Source organism: Melanotaenia boesemani, chromosome 23 (assembly GCF_017639745.1).
Source record: "Melanotaenia boesemani isolate fMelBoe1 chromosome 23, fMelBoe1.pri, whole genome shotgun sequence".
NCBI lineage: Eukaryota > Metazoa > Chordata > Actinopteri > Atheriniformes > Melanotaeniidae > Melanotaenia > Melanotaenia boesemani.
In genome coordinates this window covers 1,992,389-2,014,345 of record NC_055704.1, presented here as the reverse complement: position 1 = coordinate 2,014,345, position 21,957 = coordinate 1,992,389, and the positions used below count along the sequence as shown (strand labels likewise).

Here is a 21,957-nt window from a genome sequence, read left to right as displayed (position 1 = left end):
CCAAACTTTACATTCTGTCAGAGCAAACAAACACAGCTTTGGTTGAGTGATGAAGTAAAAATATTTTCATCATATCTGACAGGATACAGCAATTCCTAAATCTAACAAAGTCATCTAGACCCAGGAAACCCGAGTTGTTGGCCAGTCATCGTCTACAGCGCCTTCAGAGGTTAAACTCTTTATTTTATTTAGGACTGGCAACAATAACCAGTAAGATTTACCAGCTGAAACTGAGGCAAATGGAGTTTTAAGTACTTCGAGTTTGCTCTGATAAAGAGGATGAATTGAAACTCAGTGAGATGTCCAACGTGAACAGTCTCAAAAATGGCTTCTAACTTGTTATAAATATCCTTAACACGTGGATGACACCACCAAGGTGTGAGCGTGAACAGGTGCTCCTTTATATTTTCTACATTCCTGATTCAGCTACCTTCAGGCTCGTCATCCACTGAACAAGCTGACCAGGTTCTGATTGTTTGGTTGTTTTTTCCTTCCGTTGAAGAAATTAAACCAGTTTAGTCTTAATTTATCAAGCGTTCATAAAACAGTTTTTACTTCTGTATTTGAGTTTTGTGTTTAAAATGTTTATTCTTACAATGACTGATTTTTGTTATTGATGCATCTCAATATTGATTTAAAAATGGGTAGAATTACCAGCTGTGACCAAATGTACCAAAGTTGACGTTTTTTCTATTGATTTCTGCGCTTCGCCTGTAACGAGAAAGTCTTCTGTGTTCATACATTTACTGTCTGCAGAGGAAGTTAAATTGTCAGTTTTACTTTATTGGTTCCTCTTTTAAACAGTTTAAAAAAGCTGGAGACGTATTAAATATTTCCATGTTGTGAATCCAAAACTTTAAACCCTGTTTGTACACAACATCCAAACTCCCATTTCTTTCTGCTTGGAGAAAAGTGGCATGTTTCCATGATGTGGGTGGATTTTGCGTCTGGGTGCTGAGGCCAGTAGGACGAAGTGTAACCAACCCCGGATACCTCTCCGTTACCTGGGTCGACTTACCCAGACATTCAGGATCCAGCGACACGAACGAAGCTGGTTGTCAGCTCAGTAATTTAATTCAGGGTTTTCCATCTTGAGCTCGGCATGCTGAAAGGGGCGGAGTTTGCAGCGTCTGACCAATCACAGACATGGACACGGCCTTTAACGATCTCTCGTGAGAACGGGATAATTTAGCTCGTTTTCTCGAGAAAACAAAGTTTGTTTTTTCGAGATATATGTGGAGTTACTGACTGATGGTAAAAATAGACACGTCGCAATTTCAGCCTTTGTCAGACTTGACAGAAGAAAAATCAATTAATCCCCGGTATCTGCATCCCCAAGGGTCCCAAGCCCAGATAAATGTAGAGGGTTGCATCCGGAAGGTCATCCAGCGTAAAACATGCCAAATGAACATGCGAATACATCCTATGACAGAAACATTTATGATACAGATTTACTTTATCAAGTCTTTCGACTTGTACAAAGTTGTTTGGCATCAGCTTTAAAAACAACTTTTGGATTCAAGATTAACTAGAAATGACCAAACAGAGTGGAAGGATGAAGGTTGGAGTTTATTATGCTATCCGTGTGACCGGACAGTCCTCAGGCTGGTCCAGGAAGAGAGTCTGGAAGACGTGGTTGTAAAAGGCAGGATGGTAGAAGCAGGCCCGGGAACAGTCAGGACTGAAGTTCAGCTCCAAGATTTGAGGCTGCATGACCCGTTCACCTGACCCCAGGTAAAAAACAAATGAAAACAGAGTTATGTTAATTAAATGTCATTAAATAATGTTCTAAGGTGATGGTGAGGATCTGTAATTACACTGAACCATACCAACTTTATTTATAAAACCACAGCTGAAGCAAAAGGCTGAACATAACCGAACAGATAAAAACATCAGATGTATATAAACATGTAAACCTCCTAATAACTGGGTCTATTTTTTCTGCCTCCTGTATGAATTGACATACTCAAATAAGCACTTCTTCACAACTACAAGGGCTGTATGTAAAATTTTGGTCCCAAAACAAAGCTGAGACATTGTGATTAATACAAACTATAGAAGTATCAGAATTATGTGTCACTGTGTCAGATTAACTTCACCTGGAACACAGCAGAAAATGTAAATGGTTATTTCCCCCTAAAAGAAAACCACAGTATGTTCAGTAAAAACCAGAGAATAGCAGCCCAGTTCATCTAGGAATGACTAAAGCATTCCCAGGAATGATTAAATTAATCTTAGGAATAAGTAAAGTAATCCTAGGAATGATCTCAGGAATGAGTAAAGTAGTCCTAGGAATGTGGGTGGAGTGTTTTCTCCGGGTTGGGGATGAGGTCCTGCAGCGTCTGCAGTGAATCGGACTCTGCATCGGTCTGTCGTGGTGAAGAAGAAGCTGAGCTAAAAGGCAAAGCTTTCGATTTACCGGTCGATCTACGTTCCTACCCTCACTATGGCCACAAGTGACTGAAAGAACCAGATCCGCTGAACAAGTGGAATCCATGTCATTGCAGGATCGTATCACGGTCTTAAATGGATCCAAGATTCTTTGTAGGTTTTATTAACATCAATAAGTTATCTGAACGACTTGAACACAAACTAAAGAGCTGAGTGATGACTTCAAGAGGAACAGAACTAAACAAAAACAGTGTTTGCATCCGGTGAGAGGTGGTGGAGGAAAACAAGTACCTCGGAGTTCAGCTAAACAACAGACTGGACTGGAAGTGCAACACAGAAGCATCTAGAAGAAGGAACAGAGCAGACTCTACTTCTTAAGCTCTTGTGTAAGTTTGTTGTGGAAAGTGCAATTCTTCACTTTCTGAACTTTCTCCACCGCTCAACTTCCCCAACAACAGCTGCCCTACTGCAGGTTTAGTGGTGCAGCAGTGAAAAAGGTCCCCTCTCAGTTTCCTGCTGCACCGCGTTCCCAATGTTAAGCTGTTTAAACCCACAGCAGATCAGAACAGAAATAAAACTGGCTTCCAGTATGAACTGGTACGAACCAGAATACTAACCAGAGCAAGTGACAACAGGAGGCAAACCACTAACTTGTAACATGTTTTATTAAACTTAAACTGTCTTCTGATTTTAGGTAAATTACAGTTCATAACCAAATGGTAGTCACAGTGCTTCACAACAGTTATACAAAGAAGGTAAAAACAAATAAACGAGACAACACATAAAATCACAACTGGAAAGTGCTGCAGTGTATTAGGAGCCTTCCAGGAGTGCATAAAACAGACAAAATAATAATGAAATATACCTAAAAACCTCCCATAGGTTCACCACCTGTAGGAGGGGCCGTATGGGTTGGGTGCAGTGTTAGCTGGGCAGCGGCCCAAGGCGGGGACCCTGGTGGTCGGATCTTCAGAGCCTGCGCTGGTGTGTTAGGTTGAGCAGTTAAGGCTCGACGCACAGCTTAGGCTCTTGAACCACTGTCCTCAAGAGGTGTGGAGATGCTCCCAGTGAGAGGCACCGAGAAGGTGCTGTCCATAACGAACACCTTGTTCAGACATAAGAGTGTCCACATGTGCACTTGGCACCAGGACACTCTAGGCCGCAGTTTGATGATCGACTTTGTAGTCATATCATTGGACTTGCGGCCGCTTGTTTTGGACACTCGGGTGAAGAGAGGGGCGGAGCTGTCACCTGATCACCACCTGGTGGTGAGTTGGCTCAGATGGTGGGGGAGGATGCCGGTCAGGCCTGGCAGACCCAAGCATGTTGTGAGGGTCTGCTGGGAACGTTTGGCGGAGTCCCCTGTCAGAAAGAGTTTCAACTCCCATCTCCGGCAGAGCTTGTCCCGGGTGAGGCAGGGGGCCATTGAGTCCGAGTGAGCTGTGCTCCCACCTCTATTGTTAAATCAGCCAACTGAAGTGACCATAAGGTTGTCGTGGCAGTAACTCCTGAAAAGACAGACGGATGGACGGACACCTAAAAACAAATCGGCCCTAGTTGGAATTACACACCAGTCTAAAGAAGGCTGGTGGTGAAATAATTTGGATTTTTCTTTTCGGCCTTACGAGTCTTTTTTTTTCTAGACTATTTCATTGTTTGACAAAGCCAGAATGTTGTATACTGATGAATCTAAAACTTGAGAAAAAATGCTCACCATTTTGGTCTCTGCTCCACTTCAGCATCAGGTCCACAGCATAGATTGCCCGGGATGGCTCATAGGGACATATTCCATAAGGAGCTGGTCGAGAAGAAGCCACCTGGAAGAGCTCCTTAAAAACTCCAAACAGGTCTGCCTAAAAGAAGAGGACAGGTTAATGCTAAACACAGTTTAATCTCTTGGTAAATAGTTTTACAGATTAAAACTTGGTCTTGGTGGGCCCAAGGAGGACTGATCGACCCACGAAGGTCTGGTAGACCTGAACAGGTTTTTTGTTCTATCGTGTTATTTCTGAAAACAATGAGACTGAACTGCTTGAATTTCAATAGAAAAACAAGAAATATGGGCGGCTTGGTTCTGCGAGGCTTTTAGGTCGTGTGACATGGTGATGCTCTCGTACCAGGATTTTTAACCAGCATGCTTTGCTTCAGGAGCATCACACAACCCTTTAGGATGAACATGAACAGTGTAGAAGAACCCTGTCTGTTTATCTTCTGATAACTGGTGACCTGCTTTTGTTGCTTCCAGGTCGCCTGGAACAGTTTTCTTCTTGCTAGCTGTTGAGGTTTACTCACCTCCACCGAGGCGGCCGTCATGTGTTCTGTGCCGTTAGTTTGTCTGTTCGTTTGCAACCTGACTCAAAAACTTATGGATGGATTTTAATGGAATTTTCAGGAAATCTCAGAAAAGGAATAATGAACAAGTGATTAGATTTTCAGAGTAATCAAGATCACCGCCTAGATCCAGGAATTTTTAAAAGGATTCTTTACTACGGGGATCATTTTGCCATAAGAGCTTCTAACTTAAAGATAATGCTCACAGTTTTTGGCAAAAAAATAAAAAAAAAATAAATATATATATATACACTACCGTTCAAAAGTTTGGGGCCACTTCTCTATTGAATCCCATGGCAAAGTGACCCCAAACTTTTGAACGGTAGTGTGTGTGTGTGTGTGTGTATATATATATATATATATATGAATATAATGGCTTGACAGATGTCTGCGCTGTCTGAGTGCTTCAAGTTAAATGTTTTCATTTTTTCTTTTTGGAGCTCCCTATCATCTCCTCCATCAGGGTCCAGGTGGTCTCCCTTCTTCATAATGGCCCTTGAGTCTGCAGACCGTCTGTCATGAGTCGTCGATCCTGGTCCCATCACTGCCTTGGAGCAAGTGTCAAACAGAGATTTGGAAAACATTTAGTTCTCCAGCTCTTTCTGCAGTCTCCTCTGTCCTGGAGACCTCAGAAGGGACTCAGCCCTGCCCATCCAGCCTTCCTGATCCGGTGTTCTGGGCGGTTCCCCGAGTTTGGGCTGGTTCCTGGTGTTCTGGGCAGTTCCTGGTTGCTGCTAGCAGTTCCCACAATCCGCCGCTAATTCAGCCTGGGAGGCAACTGCTACCAACTGGCATCTTTTTTAGCTTCTCAATTCCATCCTTCCTCAGAAAACAAGCTAAATAGCTGCAATTGTGGAGATTTGTTGGTCACAGTTAATAAACATCCCTTTTAAAACGGCCGTGCTGGGTAACATGGTAACATGCATGCTCTAGCTGGAGAATTTGCCTGCATGAGCAAATCCAGGATCTATGACAGAGGCCATGCTGTTGAGAAAACCAGATAAACTGTTTGTTCTGCATGATTCTGCATGATATTCTGATTTTATTCTGCATGAGAAAACAACATGTTTGGTTACAACTCCATGGTGTTGTAACTTTGGTTGATGTGTTGTTTTAATATTGCACATAAGTGCAATAAAAAAAAAAAAAAGAAAGGATCAAGTTTCTACTTACTTCCACCTCTTTCCATGGATAATCTGGGTACTGCTTCTCAAACATGGGGATAAACTCGTCGTAGTGGACCTACATACAGTGATTCAAAATCAATCCGCAGAAGCAAGAAAAGACCTAAAAAAATTATTTCAGTTCTTTCCAACCAACCCAGACCACAGGCTGATTATAAAAATGGAAAGTGACAAGAACAAGGTACCTGTTTGAGCTCCGCTCCTTCTGCATAGTTCATCACCGTGAAGTGTTTTTGGTAATCATCAAAATGATCCAAAGAAAAAGGTCTGAATGAAAGAAACAGATTAAATCAAGAATAATTTGATTTAAAGCAGTTTAGACGTCAGTCCTGCAGAGAAATGAAAGGTCCTGAGCAGCGTTACGTTTGTCAGTAACTAATACTCTAATGCATTACTCAATAAATAAAGTAACTCAGTTAACGTTACCCTATGGTACATTTGTCTATTACTAGCTAAATTAATACATGTCAGGCCAATCTTTTGTTTCTCACCACACACACACACATATGTGTGTGTGTGTGGTGAGAAACAAAAGATTTTAGTGTACACTTTTTCAACATTCCAGAAAATTATTCAGTATTTCTTAATTTATCTATTTATCATAAATCAAGGTTGTTTACGCACCGATTACCTGTTAGCAAAGCGAAGCCAGAATACGTTGTAGGTGTAGAGACGCAGAGGCTGCACAGATCGTAACATCAGCATGTAGCGGATGTCAAACTTCACCATTCCTATGTCCTCTCGTCTGAACAGCACCGGATCATCAATGTACTTACACACCACCTGAAAACACACACCAAAGTTTAAAGATAGGTCAACTAAGTTAGCCAAATTCATTATGTTGACGATAATCATTTTTAACAGACTGACCAATATGAACAGCTGCTGATTTCTCGTTTGACATCTGGGGCATAAACAGAAAATCCTCATTTTCATGGAGTTGGTGTAAAGGAGCTAGCCAAACCTTCGGCTTAGAGGCTTCAGCATTCTGCTAATATCTCAGATGGAAAAGCAGCAGATCAGACCCCAAACCTCTCAGTGTTTCCTCTATATTTATGTCTGTCTGTCTCTGTGTTTGCAACATAACTGAAAACTCATAAAGTAATAGATGGACTCCGATTAAATTTGCAGGAAATCTCCAAAATGGAATAAAGGAACAAGTGATTAGATTTTGGATGTAAACCGGATCACCGCCTGGATCCAGGAATTTCTTTGAACAATAGAGCCGGCATGTTGGCAGTTATGTTGTTTAGTTATATTGTTTATACTGTTTGCAGAAATGGCAGAAATGTGATTTGGCTGTATTTACATTTTATAATGTAAACACACAAAAGCTGTGAAAGCAACAGCCCCCCGTAGTTCAACACATACCCCTCCTACAGTACTCACACACATGCACCCAACCGTCCACACGTTAAGATTCAGACCTCCGTCCCTGCACTAGGATGCATTTTATCCACCTGTAAACATGTCTGCTGTGAAGTCTCATTTTCTGTAAATATAGAGGTGTTTTTATATCTTTTACATATTTTAAATATTATTTTTTTTATTTATTTATGTGTGCTAAGCTGAGAGACTCCTTAAAATTTATTTATGCTGCATGATGCTAATAAAGACCTTGAATCTTGAGATGGATGATGAGAGAGCAGGTGAGGTGGAACACCTGAGAATTCAAGTAAAAGGGTTTGTGCTACAAACACAATAAGTACGTGATTTTAAATGCAGCAGCAACGATTTGCATGAAACTCATGTACAGGTGAGAACATCACTTTCCTCCACTGAATCTGATGTCTGATGTTCTCTGATCAACGTGACGAGCAGGGCTCGAATTACGCCGCTTTTGGGGGAGCCTCATTTTCAGACGTGCACCTCAGTCACGTGCATACGCATACACATTAATACACATAGTGCAGTCAAAAATATGGTTACTGCCAAAAACCTGCTAACTACTGAATGCAGCTTGTTTAAATAAAAACGGGGCAGAAAGTTCTTTTAACAACCAGAAAAAGAAGCATCGCTAACAGTGCTGCTGTCCACTGTGCTGAAGAAACTGAAGGGATCCCCTTCGTCTTTTGGAAGATTTAATTATTCAATTAAATAACTGAATAAACAGAAAACACTGACAAATTGATGCTATTCTTTTTAACAAACATCTGGAACCTTATGGAAAAATTATATGTAACCTGAAGTTGGAGTATTTTTAGGGCTTAGAGTGTCAGCCGAGTGTCTTTAGGGGAGCCAAGCTCCCCTTAGCTCCCCCATTATTCGAACCCTGGTGACGAGTCCCAGAGTTGTTCGGTCAGACATTCAGTCACGCCATTCAGGACTCTCTTCAGATCTCAGAGTAGATCTGCCATCAGATACTGTAAAGTTTTTTACTTTACTTACTGTAATATATTTTATTAATAAGTTTTGTAATAAAAATACTTTACTGCTCCTTTTGCTTTAGCAACATGTATTAAAGTAATTAATCCTGTAAGTTTAGACATGTCTTTATGTTTGATAACGCCCAGAATATATTCATTTATCAGAAATGTGGAGCAAATACAATAAAATCAAATACATTAATATTTCATTTTGGAATTATAATATCAGAACAATAAAATTAAGCCTTTAAAAATGGAATGGCTGTTGGAAGTTGCCTAGTACCATAATTCAGTTTAAACTGCCTTAAAATAAGAACTAGAATGGTTAGAGCGTCACATCGTGGACGCTGCGTTCCCTCGGCGCCGTGGTTTTGTTCCAGTACAGTGAGCTAACTGGCAAAACTGTTCAAGACTATCTCTTCACGAACTAATAGAGCTTTAAAATATTGCATTTATTTTAAACTATTAATATATTTTCATGTTTGTATGTATGTATGTATTTAATGTATTAATATATTTTTGTTGTATTGTTTGAATTGTGTTGTTATTTTTGTGGTGTTCTGACTAAAAGAATAATCTCCTTTTCCTCACTATAGTATTAAATATTGTATTGGGCAACATCCTTAGTATTGGTATCGAGTTTTAAATTTTACCATCATGACAACCCTACTATAAGGTGGATTTTTTTTAATGGTTGTTCAAAGGCATGTGAAAAGAAGAAAGAACGCAAACTGCTGGAATTGCTTGCACCACTGAATCTACCAGACTTGTTCGGATCTACCAGACTTGTTTGGATCTACCAGATTTGTTCAGATCTACCACACCTGTCTGGGTCCACCAGGTCTCTTTGGGTACATCAGACTTCTTTGGGCAGATACCTTTGGTGTGCTCTCTCTCTGTCTGATTATGTAGTCCAGATTGTTGGTGATGTGTGTGTCCAGTCCACGAGCCAAATTCCAGGGCTTACAGATCCAGTGGTTGTCTTCTCCCCTGAAAAAAAGGAGAAAACCTGTAAACCACTTCCTGAAAACATAGCGGCAGAGACTGTGGATGTTGTACATTGATTCAGTTTATTAATCAGAAAGTTAACAACATGAATGACTCTCAGGAAGAACGACTCCAACCTATCCTGTCTCAGCCTGTAATACTTGATGAACTGCGGCAGCTCGGTCTGCAGGTTAAAGGTCTCTGGAAGCCAGTCGGGGGAGGGACCGCCTTTCACTCTGCGAGCCACAGCAGCCAGACAGTCCTTCACGGTTACGATGCTCTCACAGGGAAACTGATTCAGCATTAAATGAGGTTGCTCCTCACTCAGCTTCCTGCCAGAGAAGCCAGAAATATTCTCAAATGAAAATTTGTCTTATTGTTGTTGGTTGCTTATAATAGAAGTTCAGAGCATTTCTCAAACAATCCTTTAAATTCAGTTTTATGACACACTTCTGGGTACTAGCTAAGAAAACAATTACCCAGAAGTGAATATAACAACAATCTAGTACCTAAACTTGTCCTATCTGCCCTTTTGTTGTTCTTTTTTTTTTTTAACAAAAATTGATCTTTGTTGTTCAGCATCTACAAGCAGCCTTAAAGCTCTGAACCAAAACCCTCTTTACGTGTAACCAACATACACTGTGAATAACAAGGTAAAAAGTCAGCAGGATGGATTTAAAGCTGTGAAGCTGCTTCCTTCTAAACACAGAAGGAACAATATGTGATGAATATCAGCATCAGGTGAACAGACAGAAAGCAGGATGAGAATCTCACAGCTTCTAGATGGTGAGGAGAGAGAAATATTCACAATATGCACAATAACTTCCATCCATGCACCTTCACTGCTTCATTATCCAGATTTCTGGCCTATAAATTAACTTTGCATTCTTAGCTTGACTGTTTAGCTTCACCTCTACACCTGCAGCCTCCGCTACCGGGAGTTAAAGGGTTAACATCTCGTTTTACTGGTGTAACGTCAGGTCTGTAAATGTAACTATAAACGTGTGGTATCCACAGAAAGTCCAGAATCTCAGTTGTAAAACTACTAAAAGTGTGACATTTACATATACACATATAATATATATATATATATATATATACACATATATGCATATATATACATCTTGACAACTGTGAGGGGGGGTGAATTTTTTTAACATTGTTTAGGATGTTATTTAATCTTGAAATTTAGCATAATTGGGGGCGTGTCCTTTTGATTGACAGGTATCCAATATCCGCATAAAGAAGGGAGAGTGTAGCACAACCACAGTTTTTAGCTGGCTAACAATGTGCCTTAGCTTTAGCCCACCTACCTCCGTTTGCTGCTTAGCTACCCTTAGCTCCCGGTTAGCTCTTAGCTACAGGCAGCTCAGAGTTTGACGGGTGTCAATCATCCATCCCCACCATCACAGTCTCCCTCTCAGCTCCACCTCTTTGCCCATTTTTGGATTTTCCAGGAATGACAACACACGTGACGCTGCCAAGATGGCGACGGTGGAACCGCCCAATGAGCTTCAATTCAGCTCTTCAGAAACCTACGAGTGACGTCACGGAGGCTTCGTCCATCTTTTATATACAGTCTATGGAAATAAAGCGTGGTGTGTTCAGTTCTGGCCTGTCTGAGTCGCCCCATGTCTGAGTATTATTAGTCGTGAGTATCATTAGTATTACCCGTGGGCTAATACGCAAACAACAGATGTTGGTCGGTCAAAGAAAATGATAGAAATTGCAAAATCTTCTGGCTCATCGGATAGCTGAAAGTCCGCAGCTTCCTGCAGGGCTTGCTGTCCTGCTGCTGGAACCCATGATGCATTCATGAACATACAAACCAAACTGGAATATGATGAACACAAAGTCAGGTCGGCGATGATTACTGACATCAGCTGTTTCACCAAAATGTCTTACTTCTATTAGGAAACTCTGATTAATTTAATTTAGTTTTTTTTATTCACTCACTGTAAATCTCCGTTGTCCTTAAACATCTCACCATTAAATCTCACCATAGTTAAAACATAACTATCCAGATTTATTATCCCATAAAACCACGATTAAATGATTCTGTTCTGATAAACATTTACTATTTAACAACTTCTTGACTAACAGAAATAAAACTGATTAAAAACCCAACTCACCTGGACTCACCTGTAATCTTTGATGTGGTTGTAACTCCAAGCAACGTCCGCCTCCTGCTCGTCTTGTGTCAGCTGGAAGCGGGAATGTGTCAGGTTGTCTGTTACTTGGGACATTTCTGAGAACACTCTGAAATGAAAATAAACAGAAAGAGTAAATAATGATAAATGAAATAATGACATAACAAAGGAGAATAAACAGAACCAGATGGTGGGAAGGGAAGGTAATGACCATAACCCAACTGGACTCAAACTGGTCCAATTATGAAACTTCTACATTATAATAAAATACTCAGTGATGTCTGGATGAAGACATTAAGATAATTCATTACATAAAGATCATCAACAATAAACAGATAAACATCAGACATGTGACAAAACTACAACATTGAAACAAGCAGACAGAAAATATACTGGGATCCCCTACATCACTAATGACAACCATCCTCCTGTCCTCACTTCTCACCATCCTTTGTGTCACGTTTGATTCGGCCCATCTGTCGAGTTTCCTTCTACCACCTGAAGAACAACCCCAAACTCAAACCTTCTCCAAACCAGATGCTGAGAGAGTGGTCCACACCCCCTCTACTGGCAGGACTCCCTTCCAAAACCATCCAGAGGCTGCAGTATGTCCAGAATAGTGCTGCGCATGTCCTCAGCAAAACCCGGAAATCTCACCACATCACTCCGGTCCTCCATTCCCTTCACAACCTTCTCACTGCCCCCCGCACCAGGCTGTCAGCCATGGGTGACCGTGCCTTCTCCTCCCTGCAGCCTGAATCAATCAGGATGTCCGACTCCCTTATGGCCCTCCTGCTCCGTGCTGCCTTTGACAAACATACCTGTAGCCGACTTTTAGGCTGCTATGTTCTTAACTGTAAATTGATTCCCACTTTTAATATTGTTATTTTAGGAGCACCTTGAGATGTCGTTAGATTTTAGTGTGCAATACAAATAAAATGTATTATTATTATTAGAGAAATGTTCTTAAAATTCCTGTAAAGCTTTAAAATACATTTACATTTCAATAAGTGTTGTCAATTAATTACAATTTTTAATCAGATTAATCACAGCTTACAAATTAATTTATCATGATTAACCACCATTAATGCCTGAAATCTGCCTGTTTTTACTGTATTATATCAACAGAAAGAGCCAATGATCACTTGGGTTTTCTTCACATTTTTTACATTAACTTTAATTGTAATAATCTATTTAATATTACATAAAATCAAGACCCTAAAAAAAATTAATCTCATTTGTGCCCCCCTTTTCCTGGACAGTGTCCCTGCCTGGCCCCCATCTAAACTTTTCTAGATCCGTCCCTGCACAGCTTAGGTATAAATCCTTTCTACCACCTGTCAGCTTCTTTATTAGAGCGGAGAGCTTCCCTGACTTGTTTCTCAGAAGAACCTGTTCATAATTTCTCTCACTATATTTATTAATTTATTGATTTATCTAAATGGTTTTCAGTGATATAATGCTTATAATATAAACTCCAGAGACAAGGGAGAAATTACGTTGCACAAGCTCTACTTAGAACTAGGTTGTAAGAAGAGCTTACAGTAGAGATCTGAGAGAAGAGACATGATGGAAAGTCATTAGAGGGGACTCACTGGAAAAACCTGACCAAGTTCAGTAGTGGAGCTTTAAAAGTCCAAATCAGGCTTTCGTGTGATTTTAAAAAAAGAAAAAGGTGTTCTGTCTTTAACTTGGCAGGATCGACACGTTTTCTTCCTGCTAATAAAGACACTGAACCATACTGGATGCCAGTGTTGTCTGAAAACAGAAAACGCATACCATCAAAAGAACTACGACCTGGTGAGTTTACCGGCTGATCCCACCCCTGCTGCCACCTTCAGGTTAGGAGGAGAAACTGCAACACAACACCAAAAACAACACGTACCCCCTACGTTCGAGTGCGAGAGCAAACTCACCAGCATCAACTACGCCATCATCAACCGGACGCAGACGCCGCACGAGGATAAATCCATCTTTACTGCCAACTGTAGCCCAATAACCACAAAATGAGAAGGGCCACAGCACAGAAAACATCTTCATATACTAAGTTGCCTCAAACACCACAAACGTGCCTGTTTGAACTCTGCAACAGAGAAAGGTTTTATTCTCTGATAAGAAAAAAATGTAACCTAGATTGGTCCCTATGACTTCCAGAGTTCCCGGGATGAAGAGGAGATCCCACAGAGATGTTATCCAGTCTAACCTCACAGGCAGGAATCAGGGAGCCGCTCACTACTGACTCCTGTTTTCACACCTCCAAACTTCATACAGGATTAAAGCTTTTTATTTCGGGGGATCCTGGAGCTGAAGCCTGGACTTCCTGTCAGGGGATGCCCACAGGACCAGGCTCGGTCCCAGTACTTCCACTGGATCCTGGACTCTGTGCTCCACTGCTCCTGCACCATGGACAGCAGCATCCTCAGAGAGGAAAACAGATTTTATCCAAAATAAATTAATTAAAAATCAAACTGACCTATAAACGTCCATGTGTCCTGAGCAGTGATGACGGCGTTAAAATAGCCATTACTTTTCTCAGTAATGGGTAATCTAATTACTTTCTGTTGTTAACGTTACTAACGATAAAACGTTACTGACAGCACGTTACTAAGATGAGATTCATTTTGTTCTGAATGTCACTGATGTTGTGATTATATCGTGCTACCGCTGTAGTGTTGAGAAGGTGGAGTGATACAGTTGAAACCAAAGAATAGATCTAATTTTTGAGTAGAAGAAGAGCTGCCTTGTTTTGTTGTGACAGGGTGCAAGCAGCATCATATGTTTGAGCCAGAAGTTGTCCCAGAATTATTTCTTGTACCAACAAATTCACTCAATACTTAACGCTGTAAACTATAAATCTTCCGTCTGAAGCCGTCTGAGCGGGGGCTTACGCTGGATTTGTTATAGCGTGTCGTCTGCATAAGGTCGGATACGGCGTCACCACTGCATGCTTCGTGTAGGTCTGCGGAGGCTTGATGTGCACCTCTTCCTTACCTGATGGGCACCCACACCTGCAGCGGCTACACGGAAGAACTCCCTTGTGATTGGTCAGTTTGTATTTATCTGTTTCTGGATTTCAGAAGTTTCCGCAGAAGAGAAACTACAACATGATACCGTAACCCTACACATGAGCTCAAAAGCACATTTCTTGGTTAACTTGGTTAAGTTGCAGAGCACAGCCAAACACGCAGAGGCAATCAGGAGAAGCGCAGCCACCACATTCAGCAGCCTGAGATTAGTGTTGGTTTTTCTGTTAATAATTTATTCCTTTAAGTTTCCGTTTCATTCCTTAGTCTGGTCTAATATTCAGGTTTATTATGGATTATTATGCAGATGAATTTATGTTAAAGGGAACATATTTGATGATTTTAAATTTCAATTCTGAGTAAATTACTCGTATAATGCCGTAACTCTGTTACTTAATCAGTTACCTTTTTGCAAGAAGTAACTACTTAAGTAACTATAATTAATTACATTTTTAAAGTAACGTGAACAACACTGGTCCTGAGTGATCATTAAGGTTAATCTCAAGAATGAAACTTTCTACCTTTCCTGTAGATTATTTTCTTTAAATTATCCAATATTTAATCTTTTAATGTAATAATATTTTATATAGAGTCCAGATTTCTAGGTCTTCACCTGAAAACGTTCATGACAGGAACAACCGAGCTCAGACTTACTTCAGGATTTTATCTTTAGGAAAAATGACCGGATGGACTTCCAGAGGAAAGCGCTCCTTGTTCTCCTGAGCGACGGCCTGGAGACATTGAGAGGAAATAGCCAGTTTAATATCAGACAGTAAACAGCTGATTTAATGACACACACTGACAGAATATGCCAGATTAATGACAGACCAACAGTAAACCAGTTTGCGCTACATCATAGCGGCAAACCGCCAAAATAAAAGTCCCATGTTACAAATGTAAATTATATTGTGTGAATGGATCCATATGACCATCAAGTCTTTATAAGGGCACATTTAGGGACTATAATAAGAGTGAAACTGTACTCAGGAAACGTGTCACTGCTCTGCAAATGTCTTGATTTTGAAAAATGAACTAGTCTGAACTTCCTGTCCGGTTTTGCTGCGGCTCGCTCGAGTGGTGGAGTGGAATAATCGTCACATATTCACTGAGGAGTGAAAACTTCTAGAGATGTACAGTCATTCACTTCCCTACCCTCCTGAATTACCACTGGTGTGCCCCAGGGATCGGTCATGGGTTCCCTTCTTGTTATCATCTACCTCCTTCCCCTGAGTAATATCTTCCACAAATATAATATTAATTTTCACTCCCTCCGTCCACCACATCACCCCTGTTCTGCAGCAGCTACACTGGCTTCCGGTTTAACACTGTATCAATTTGACAATCCTTCTGTATACCTTCTAGGCCATCCATCATCTCGCCCGTCCTTATCTGCCCGACTTGGTTCAGATCAACCTCCATCCCGGTCTCTCAGACCCACCTCAGACATCTTCTTGTTCTGCACATCATCATGTTTCCATTCTTCCCAGTTTCATTTCTCACCTCGTAATATGAGTCCTGGGGCTCTGCAACGATGCTGCTCACCCCATCCAGTTCATCTGGTATCCATGGTAACAGACGGCATCGCCTCACCAGGGGGTTTGTCTCTCCATATGCATAATCCCGAGTAACTTCGTCTGTGGAAATGGTCGTAGGTTGAAATGTTTACTTTAGCATTTCTGAGAGGATTCTGTGTGGATGTTCTCACCTCCTTCCAGCAGGTCTTGCAGAGGCCACAGCACCGTGTAGGCCAGCTGGTCCTGGGTGTAGTAGAAGGGAGCCATGCAGCAGCTTGGGTGATCTGAGTGCTGCACCTGGGAGCCAAATTCATCCATGATGTACCAGACTGGAACCTTCTCCTCTGCTGACTGGGCACGAAAACAAACTCTTTATTCATCTTCAGGCTTCACGTCCATCATCTCCTGCTGATATTTTCACTACTAATGATTTACTTTTAAAACAGAGATCATCTCATCATCATCTACAGTGCCTTGAAAAAGTATTCATGCCCCGTTTTCACATTTTGTGACCTTACAATCACAAAATGGAATATATTTTGTTTAGATTTTATATGACCAACATAAAATAGCACATAATTGTGAGGTGGAACAAAAATGACGCATGGTTTCAAAAGTGTAAACAAATACGAATCTGAAAAGCGTATGTGCATTTGTATTCAACCCCTGTCCTGTCCAGCATCATAGCAGCAGAATGATATTCTGGTTGCTGTATTGTGCCAAAAAAATTTGCTTTGCGAAGAGGAGACTTATGGGTAAGGCTCCTCTTGATAACCTGATTTATTTATTTAATTATTTACTTTGAATCATGGAATCTATGTAATCTTGCTGGACCTGACTGGAGGTGACAGAAAAAGAAGAAAGACAGCAAAAAGAAGCAAAAGGGAAAGAAGAAAGAAGAAAGAGGAGACAAAAACACCACAGCTAAAAGGAAACCACCCTTCAACCCAAACTATCACCAGACAACTAACTGTTACACCTGCACATGAACACACCAGAAACCTTCCTACGGCTTGTTAGCAGAGGAATGCCGACCTTTAATAAAGCCTGTTTGGTCAGGATGTATTATTAGAGGGGTTATTTTTTTTCTATCCTTCTGGCCAAAGCTTTGCTGATTATTTTAAGATCTACATTTATTAATGAAACTGGACGGTAACTGGATGGAAGTGTCGGGTCTTTTCCTGGTTTTAATAGAGTAATATTGGTTAGGTTCATATCTGAAGGTATTTTTTGTTTTTCTTTTATTTCTAATATATTGTAGAAGGTGGGTGCCAGCGTATGAATACTTTTTCAAGGCACTGTACACCAGGAAAACCATGTGACCAGAGGGCGGGTGGTGCTCTCTAACCTACCCCTTGAGAGAGATGATAAGTCTGGTTGTACTTCCACATGCGCTCCAAAATCAAGTCCACCATGTCGGGACTTGGGACCTCACCGTGGAAATCCTCCCCCATGAGGGCGGCCATTCTGGGCAGCAGTCCGGGGATCTGCTCCAGCTGCTGCCGGGCGTTTTCCACCCGGTACGTCCAGGCGTGATCCACCAGGAAAACACTGCAGGAATGTAAGAGAGAGCACTCGTATCTATTACAGGACCTGGTTTAATGTGGTGTAGATCAACAAAAAAATAAAAAGACTGATCCTTGTTCCATTTTCACAAACAGAAAGAAGTTTTCATGAAACACAAACCAGCTTTAACACCTGCTAGATCTCCCCCGAGCTCCATGACTCACACCATCAACAGCTGCTCAGGAACGCTAAGTTGTGAAAATACAAGATACTACAACTATACCACAAAATATGGCAACTTAAACATGTCCAGCCCTTTTGTGTTTAAATTATAACGTGTAACTGCAGATTTATAAATAAAATATTTAACCATCCATTTAAATTGATCAACTTTGTGAAAAACCGATGAGCTGACTTGACTTTGCCTGATGAAACCACTAGGAAACATTTTCAAAAGCATGTCATTCCTTTCTGATGGACATCTCTATATCACAATGCCTTGATTTTACTGGATCTTTCTGCTCACTTTTTCTACTTACTTGGAGTTTTGGAGCAGTACAAAATTACTGATATGTCATTTTTCTTTTTTCTGCCATTTCAACTGACCTGGTTGGCTGACAATTGGACGGACACACACACACACACACACACACACACAGGATATCGTCATTTGCACGCACCCATCGGTCTTTGTCTTGTTCTTTTTTGTTCCCTTCCTGATTCTCTTCTTCTTCTCTGGTTTGTTTCTTTCCCTGGTTGCATGTCAGCTATTCTGCTCAGCACTGCCCTGTGACTTCCAACACAACTCTGAGTCCTGTCATCTGCAGAAATACTCTGATTACTCTGCAGCTGTGGGGAGTATCAGTGAAGCTGAGTACAGAGAACTGGTCAGTTTGTGAGATGAAGCAGAAACAATCTAGAACACAGACAAAAGAAAACAGAAGATTGACTTCAGGAGGAAACAAAACGCTGTTTACATCATGGGGGAAGAGGTGGAGGTGGTGGAGGAATTAAAGAACCTCAGAGTTCAGCTGGATGACAAACTGGACTGGAAACACAACAAAGAAGCATCTAGAAGAACGAACAGACTCTACTTCTGGAGGAAGCTAAGATCCTTCAATGTCTGAACCAAGATGGTTCAGATCTTCTATCAGGCTGTTGTGGAAAGTGTAATCAGCTTTGCAGCATCTGTTGAAGCAGCAGAACCAGAACCAGAGACTCAAAGAGACTGAACAAACTGATCTAGAAGGTTGGTTCTGTACTGGGGATAACTCTGGTTCTGTACTGGGGATAACTCTTGTTCTGGTTGTGTAGTGGGGATAACTCTGGTTCTGTACTGGGGATAACTCTGGTTCTGGTTCTGTACTGGGGATAACTCTTGTTCTGGTTGTGTAGTGGGGATAACTCTGGTTCTGTACTGGGGATAACTCTGGTTCTGGTTCTGTACTGGGGATAACTCTTGTTCTGGTTGTGTAGTGGGGATAACTCTGGTTCTGTACTGGGGATAACTCTGGTTCTGGTTCTGTACTGGGAATACTCTGATTCTGGTTCTGTACTGGGGGCAACTCTGGTTCTGGTTCTGTACTGGGGATAACTGTGGTTCTGGTTCTGTACTGGGGATAACTCTGGTTCTGGTTCTGTACTGGGGATAACTCTGGTTCTGTGCTGGGGATAACTCTGGTTCTGGTTCTTTACTGGGGATAACTCTGGTTCTGGTTCTGTACTGGGAATACTCTGGTTCTGGTTCTGTACTGGGAAGAACTCTGGTTCTGTGCTGGGGATAACTCTGGTTCTGGTTCTGTACTGGGGATAACTCTGGTTCTGGTTCTGTACTGGGAATACTCTGGTTCTGGTTCTGTACTGGGGATAACTCTGGTTCTGTACTGGGGATAACTCTGGTTCTGGTTCTGTACTGGGAATACTCTGGTTCTGGTTCTGTACTGGGAATACTCTGGTTCTGGTTCTGTACTGGGGATAACTCTGGTTCTGTACTGGGAATACTCTGGTTCTGGTTCTGTACTGGGGATAACTCTGGTTCTGTACTGGGGATAACTCTGGTTCTGGTTCTGTACTGGGGATAACTCTGGTTCTGGTTCTGTACTGGGAATACTCTGGTTCTGGTTCTGTACTGGGGATAACTCTGGTTCTGTACTGGGAATACTCTGGTTCTGGTTCTGTACTGGGGATAACTCTGGTTCTGTACTGGGGATAACTCTGGTTCTGTACTGGGGATAACTCTGGTTCTGTACTGGGGATAACTCTGGTTCTGTACTGGGAATACTCTGGTTCTGGTTCTGTACTGGGGATAACTCTGGTTCTGTACTGGGGATAACTCTGGTTCTGTACTGGGGATAACTCTGGTTCTGTACTGGGGATAACTCTGGAGCCGCTGGTGCTGACTGTCCAGAAAAGAAAGCTGCACAAGCTGCTGGACATGATGGATGATTCTTCCCATCCTCTAAACCAGTGGCTTCAAAACCTTTTGAGCCAAGACCACCAAGATAAGATGCATTGTTGTTCGCAACCCCCATCCCCACGCGATGACTCGGTGATTACTAGTTTGGAAACAACTGCTCTAAACAACACAGTGAGGAAACACAAAGTGTGTTCAGTGTGCGGCTTCGTCAAGTTAAATGTAAGACAGAAATGATTGTTGGCAACATAACTCCAAAGGTTATGAACAGATTATCATGAAATTTTCAGGAAATGTTAGAAATGGAATAAGGAACGAGTGATTACATTTTGGGGATGATTCAGATCACAGTCTGGATCCAGGAATTTTTTAAAGATTCTTCAGTATTGGGAGATAGGGATAATTTTTTCCATTACAGCTTCTAACTCAACAGATAATTCCCAGAATCACTGGCAAAAAAAATGACACCATGGTGGATGTTAAATACACTAACAGCCAACTCTGACTGTGACCAATGGAGAAAATTTAGTATAGAAAAACTGTTATAGGGATTTGTCTTATCTTGATGTCTAATGGTTTCCAGCATCAAGGAATCCTACAAAAGATATATCTTGATTAAGTAAAGAGATAGTGAAGTGTACATAAGAGTGTTGGCCTGGGGTTGGTAACTGGGTGGGTAGTTGGGCCTTTTCTCAGGTGAGTGACTCTATGGCTTGGCAGAGGTCTGCAACATTGAAATTTAAATCTAGATTCCATTTGGTTTGTGGTACATATACGGTAAGGTACGTATCTATTTTGGTTAGTAACTTATAGAATTTGTTCAATTCTTTCTGTTCTTAATTTGCAGTATTTCATGTAGGTGGGGTGAGTGGATTATTTTTAAACGTGAATTTTATAACTAATGAATGATTTAATTTGAATCACAACCTTCCAGATGGTTCTGGTTCAGATCAGAACCACGTTAACTCACCTGGTCGGCTCAGACATCTTCAGTCCACTCTCCTTGGTAACCACCACTTTACAGCTGATCACAGCTCCAGGATTGATCTTCTTCTCCTCTTCTCTATTTTCTTCCTCTTGTTGGAACTGCATTATTCCAAAAACCTCCCCAGCATCATATATCTAGGACCAGAGAAAAGGAACCTGATCAGTATGGTCAAATCAGGAGATTTCATCATTTAACCCGTCAGTTAAATGTCTGTTACCTTCTAGTAACAATGAGTATTTTAACTTATTCTGATATCTACTAACTTTATTTGGCGTATGAATGCTGTCTTTTAAAGCCCGAATTCCCTCTTCTAACACTTACAATCAGAAATCCAGCTTATTTGTAAAAAAAAAAAAAAAAAAAAAAAAAAAGAGAAAGGTGAAAAATGCCTGGGCTGACTGACTGTTTCCTCGGAAAAACAAATAAAGTTTTATCGGTGTATTTGCATATTTTAATGCAGGAAAGCAGATTTTATTTTACTTCACTATCTTTATTTAATGATCTAAGTTCCATGAGAAGAACTTCTGGGGTTGCATCACTGTGTCTGGAGGATAGCGTACTCAGACCTCGTTGGTGATTTTGTGGAACAGGCTTCTCCAGTAGATCTGGGGGACCCCGGAGGACCGGAGGGCCCCCGCATGGAGCCCCACGAAGGTCCGGAACGCCTCTTCCTCCGATTCATTCAGGATTTCTGACATTTCTGGCCCAAGATAGTTTTCACGTGTTAACAAGCTGCCCCAACCAGGAAGTGTGTCTACAGCTGACGCCGCAGTGCATTGTGGGAGTTTTAATGACGCGAGCCGCAACCAATGGTGCAGGCCGCTAGAGCGACGTGCCAATTAGGCGGCCATCTTGGTACAGTGCTGCTGTAGGGAAGGAGGCGCCTCAACACCTTTAATAATTATCGTTCAAATGTCAACTTACTCTTTAAACACGATTACATACAGGCATAATATAGTATCTGTGGATACTAAATGTCCCAGTGGGAGAATTTATTTGCCGTGAAATAACCTTTACGACTCCACCAACCCCCAACGGCTCCCTGGGCGCAGGAATCTGGCAGCCTGCTGCAACTAGGATGGGTTAAATACAGAGAAAGAATTT

At 41.4% G+C, this 21,957-nt stretch overlaps 1 protein-coding gene and 1 long non-coding RNA gene across 2 annotated transcripts; both read right to left on the bottom strand.

Annotated features, from left to right (window-relative positions):
* Position 1: 1 nt before the first annotated feature.
* LOC121634709 lies at positions 2-549 on the bottom strand. Its single transcript, XR_006009276.1, has 2 exons — positions 107-549; positions 2-36 (listed from the first exon to the last, which is right to left on the bottom strand). It is a non-coding gene; the product is annotated as an uncharacterized LOC121634709 (long non-coding RNA).
* Positions 550-1,226: 677 nt separating this feature from the next.
* Positions 1,227-21,618, bottom strand: ttll12 (tubulin tyrosine ligase-like family, member 12). The gene is made up of 14 exons (XM_041977550.1): positions 21,420-21,618; positions 20,836-20,987; positions 17,299-17,497; positions 16,138-16,297; positions 15,933-16,066; positions 15,087-15,163; positions 11,402-11,518; positions 9,397-9,591; positions 9,151-9,262; positions 6,538-6,689; positions 6,092-6,173; positions 5,896-5,964; positions 4,106-4,244; positions 1,227-1,724 (listed from the first exon to the last, which is right to left on the bottom strand). Exons 1-14 carry the CDS (start codon positions 21,549-21,551, stop codon positions 1,573-1,575), a joined length of 1,872 nt encoding a protein of 623 aa, XP_041833484.1. The 5' UTR covers positions 21,552-21,618; the 3' UTR covers positions 1,227-1,572.
* Between the last annotated feature and the right edge of the window lie 339 nt (positions 21,619-21,957).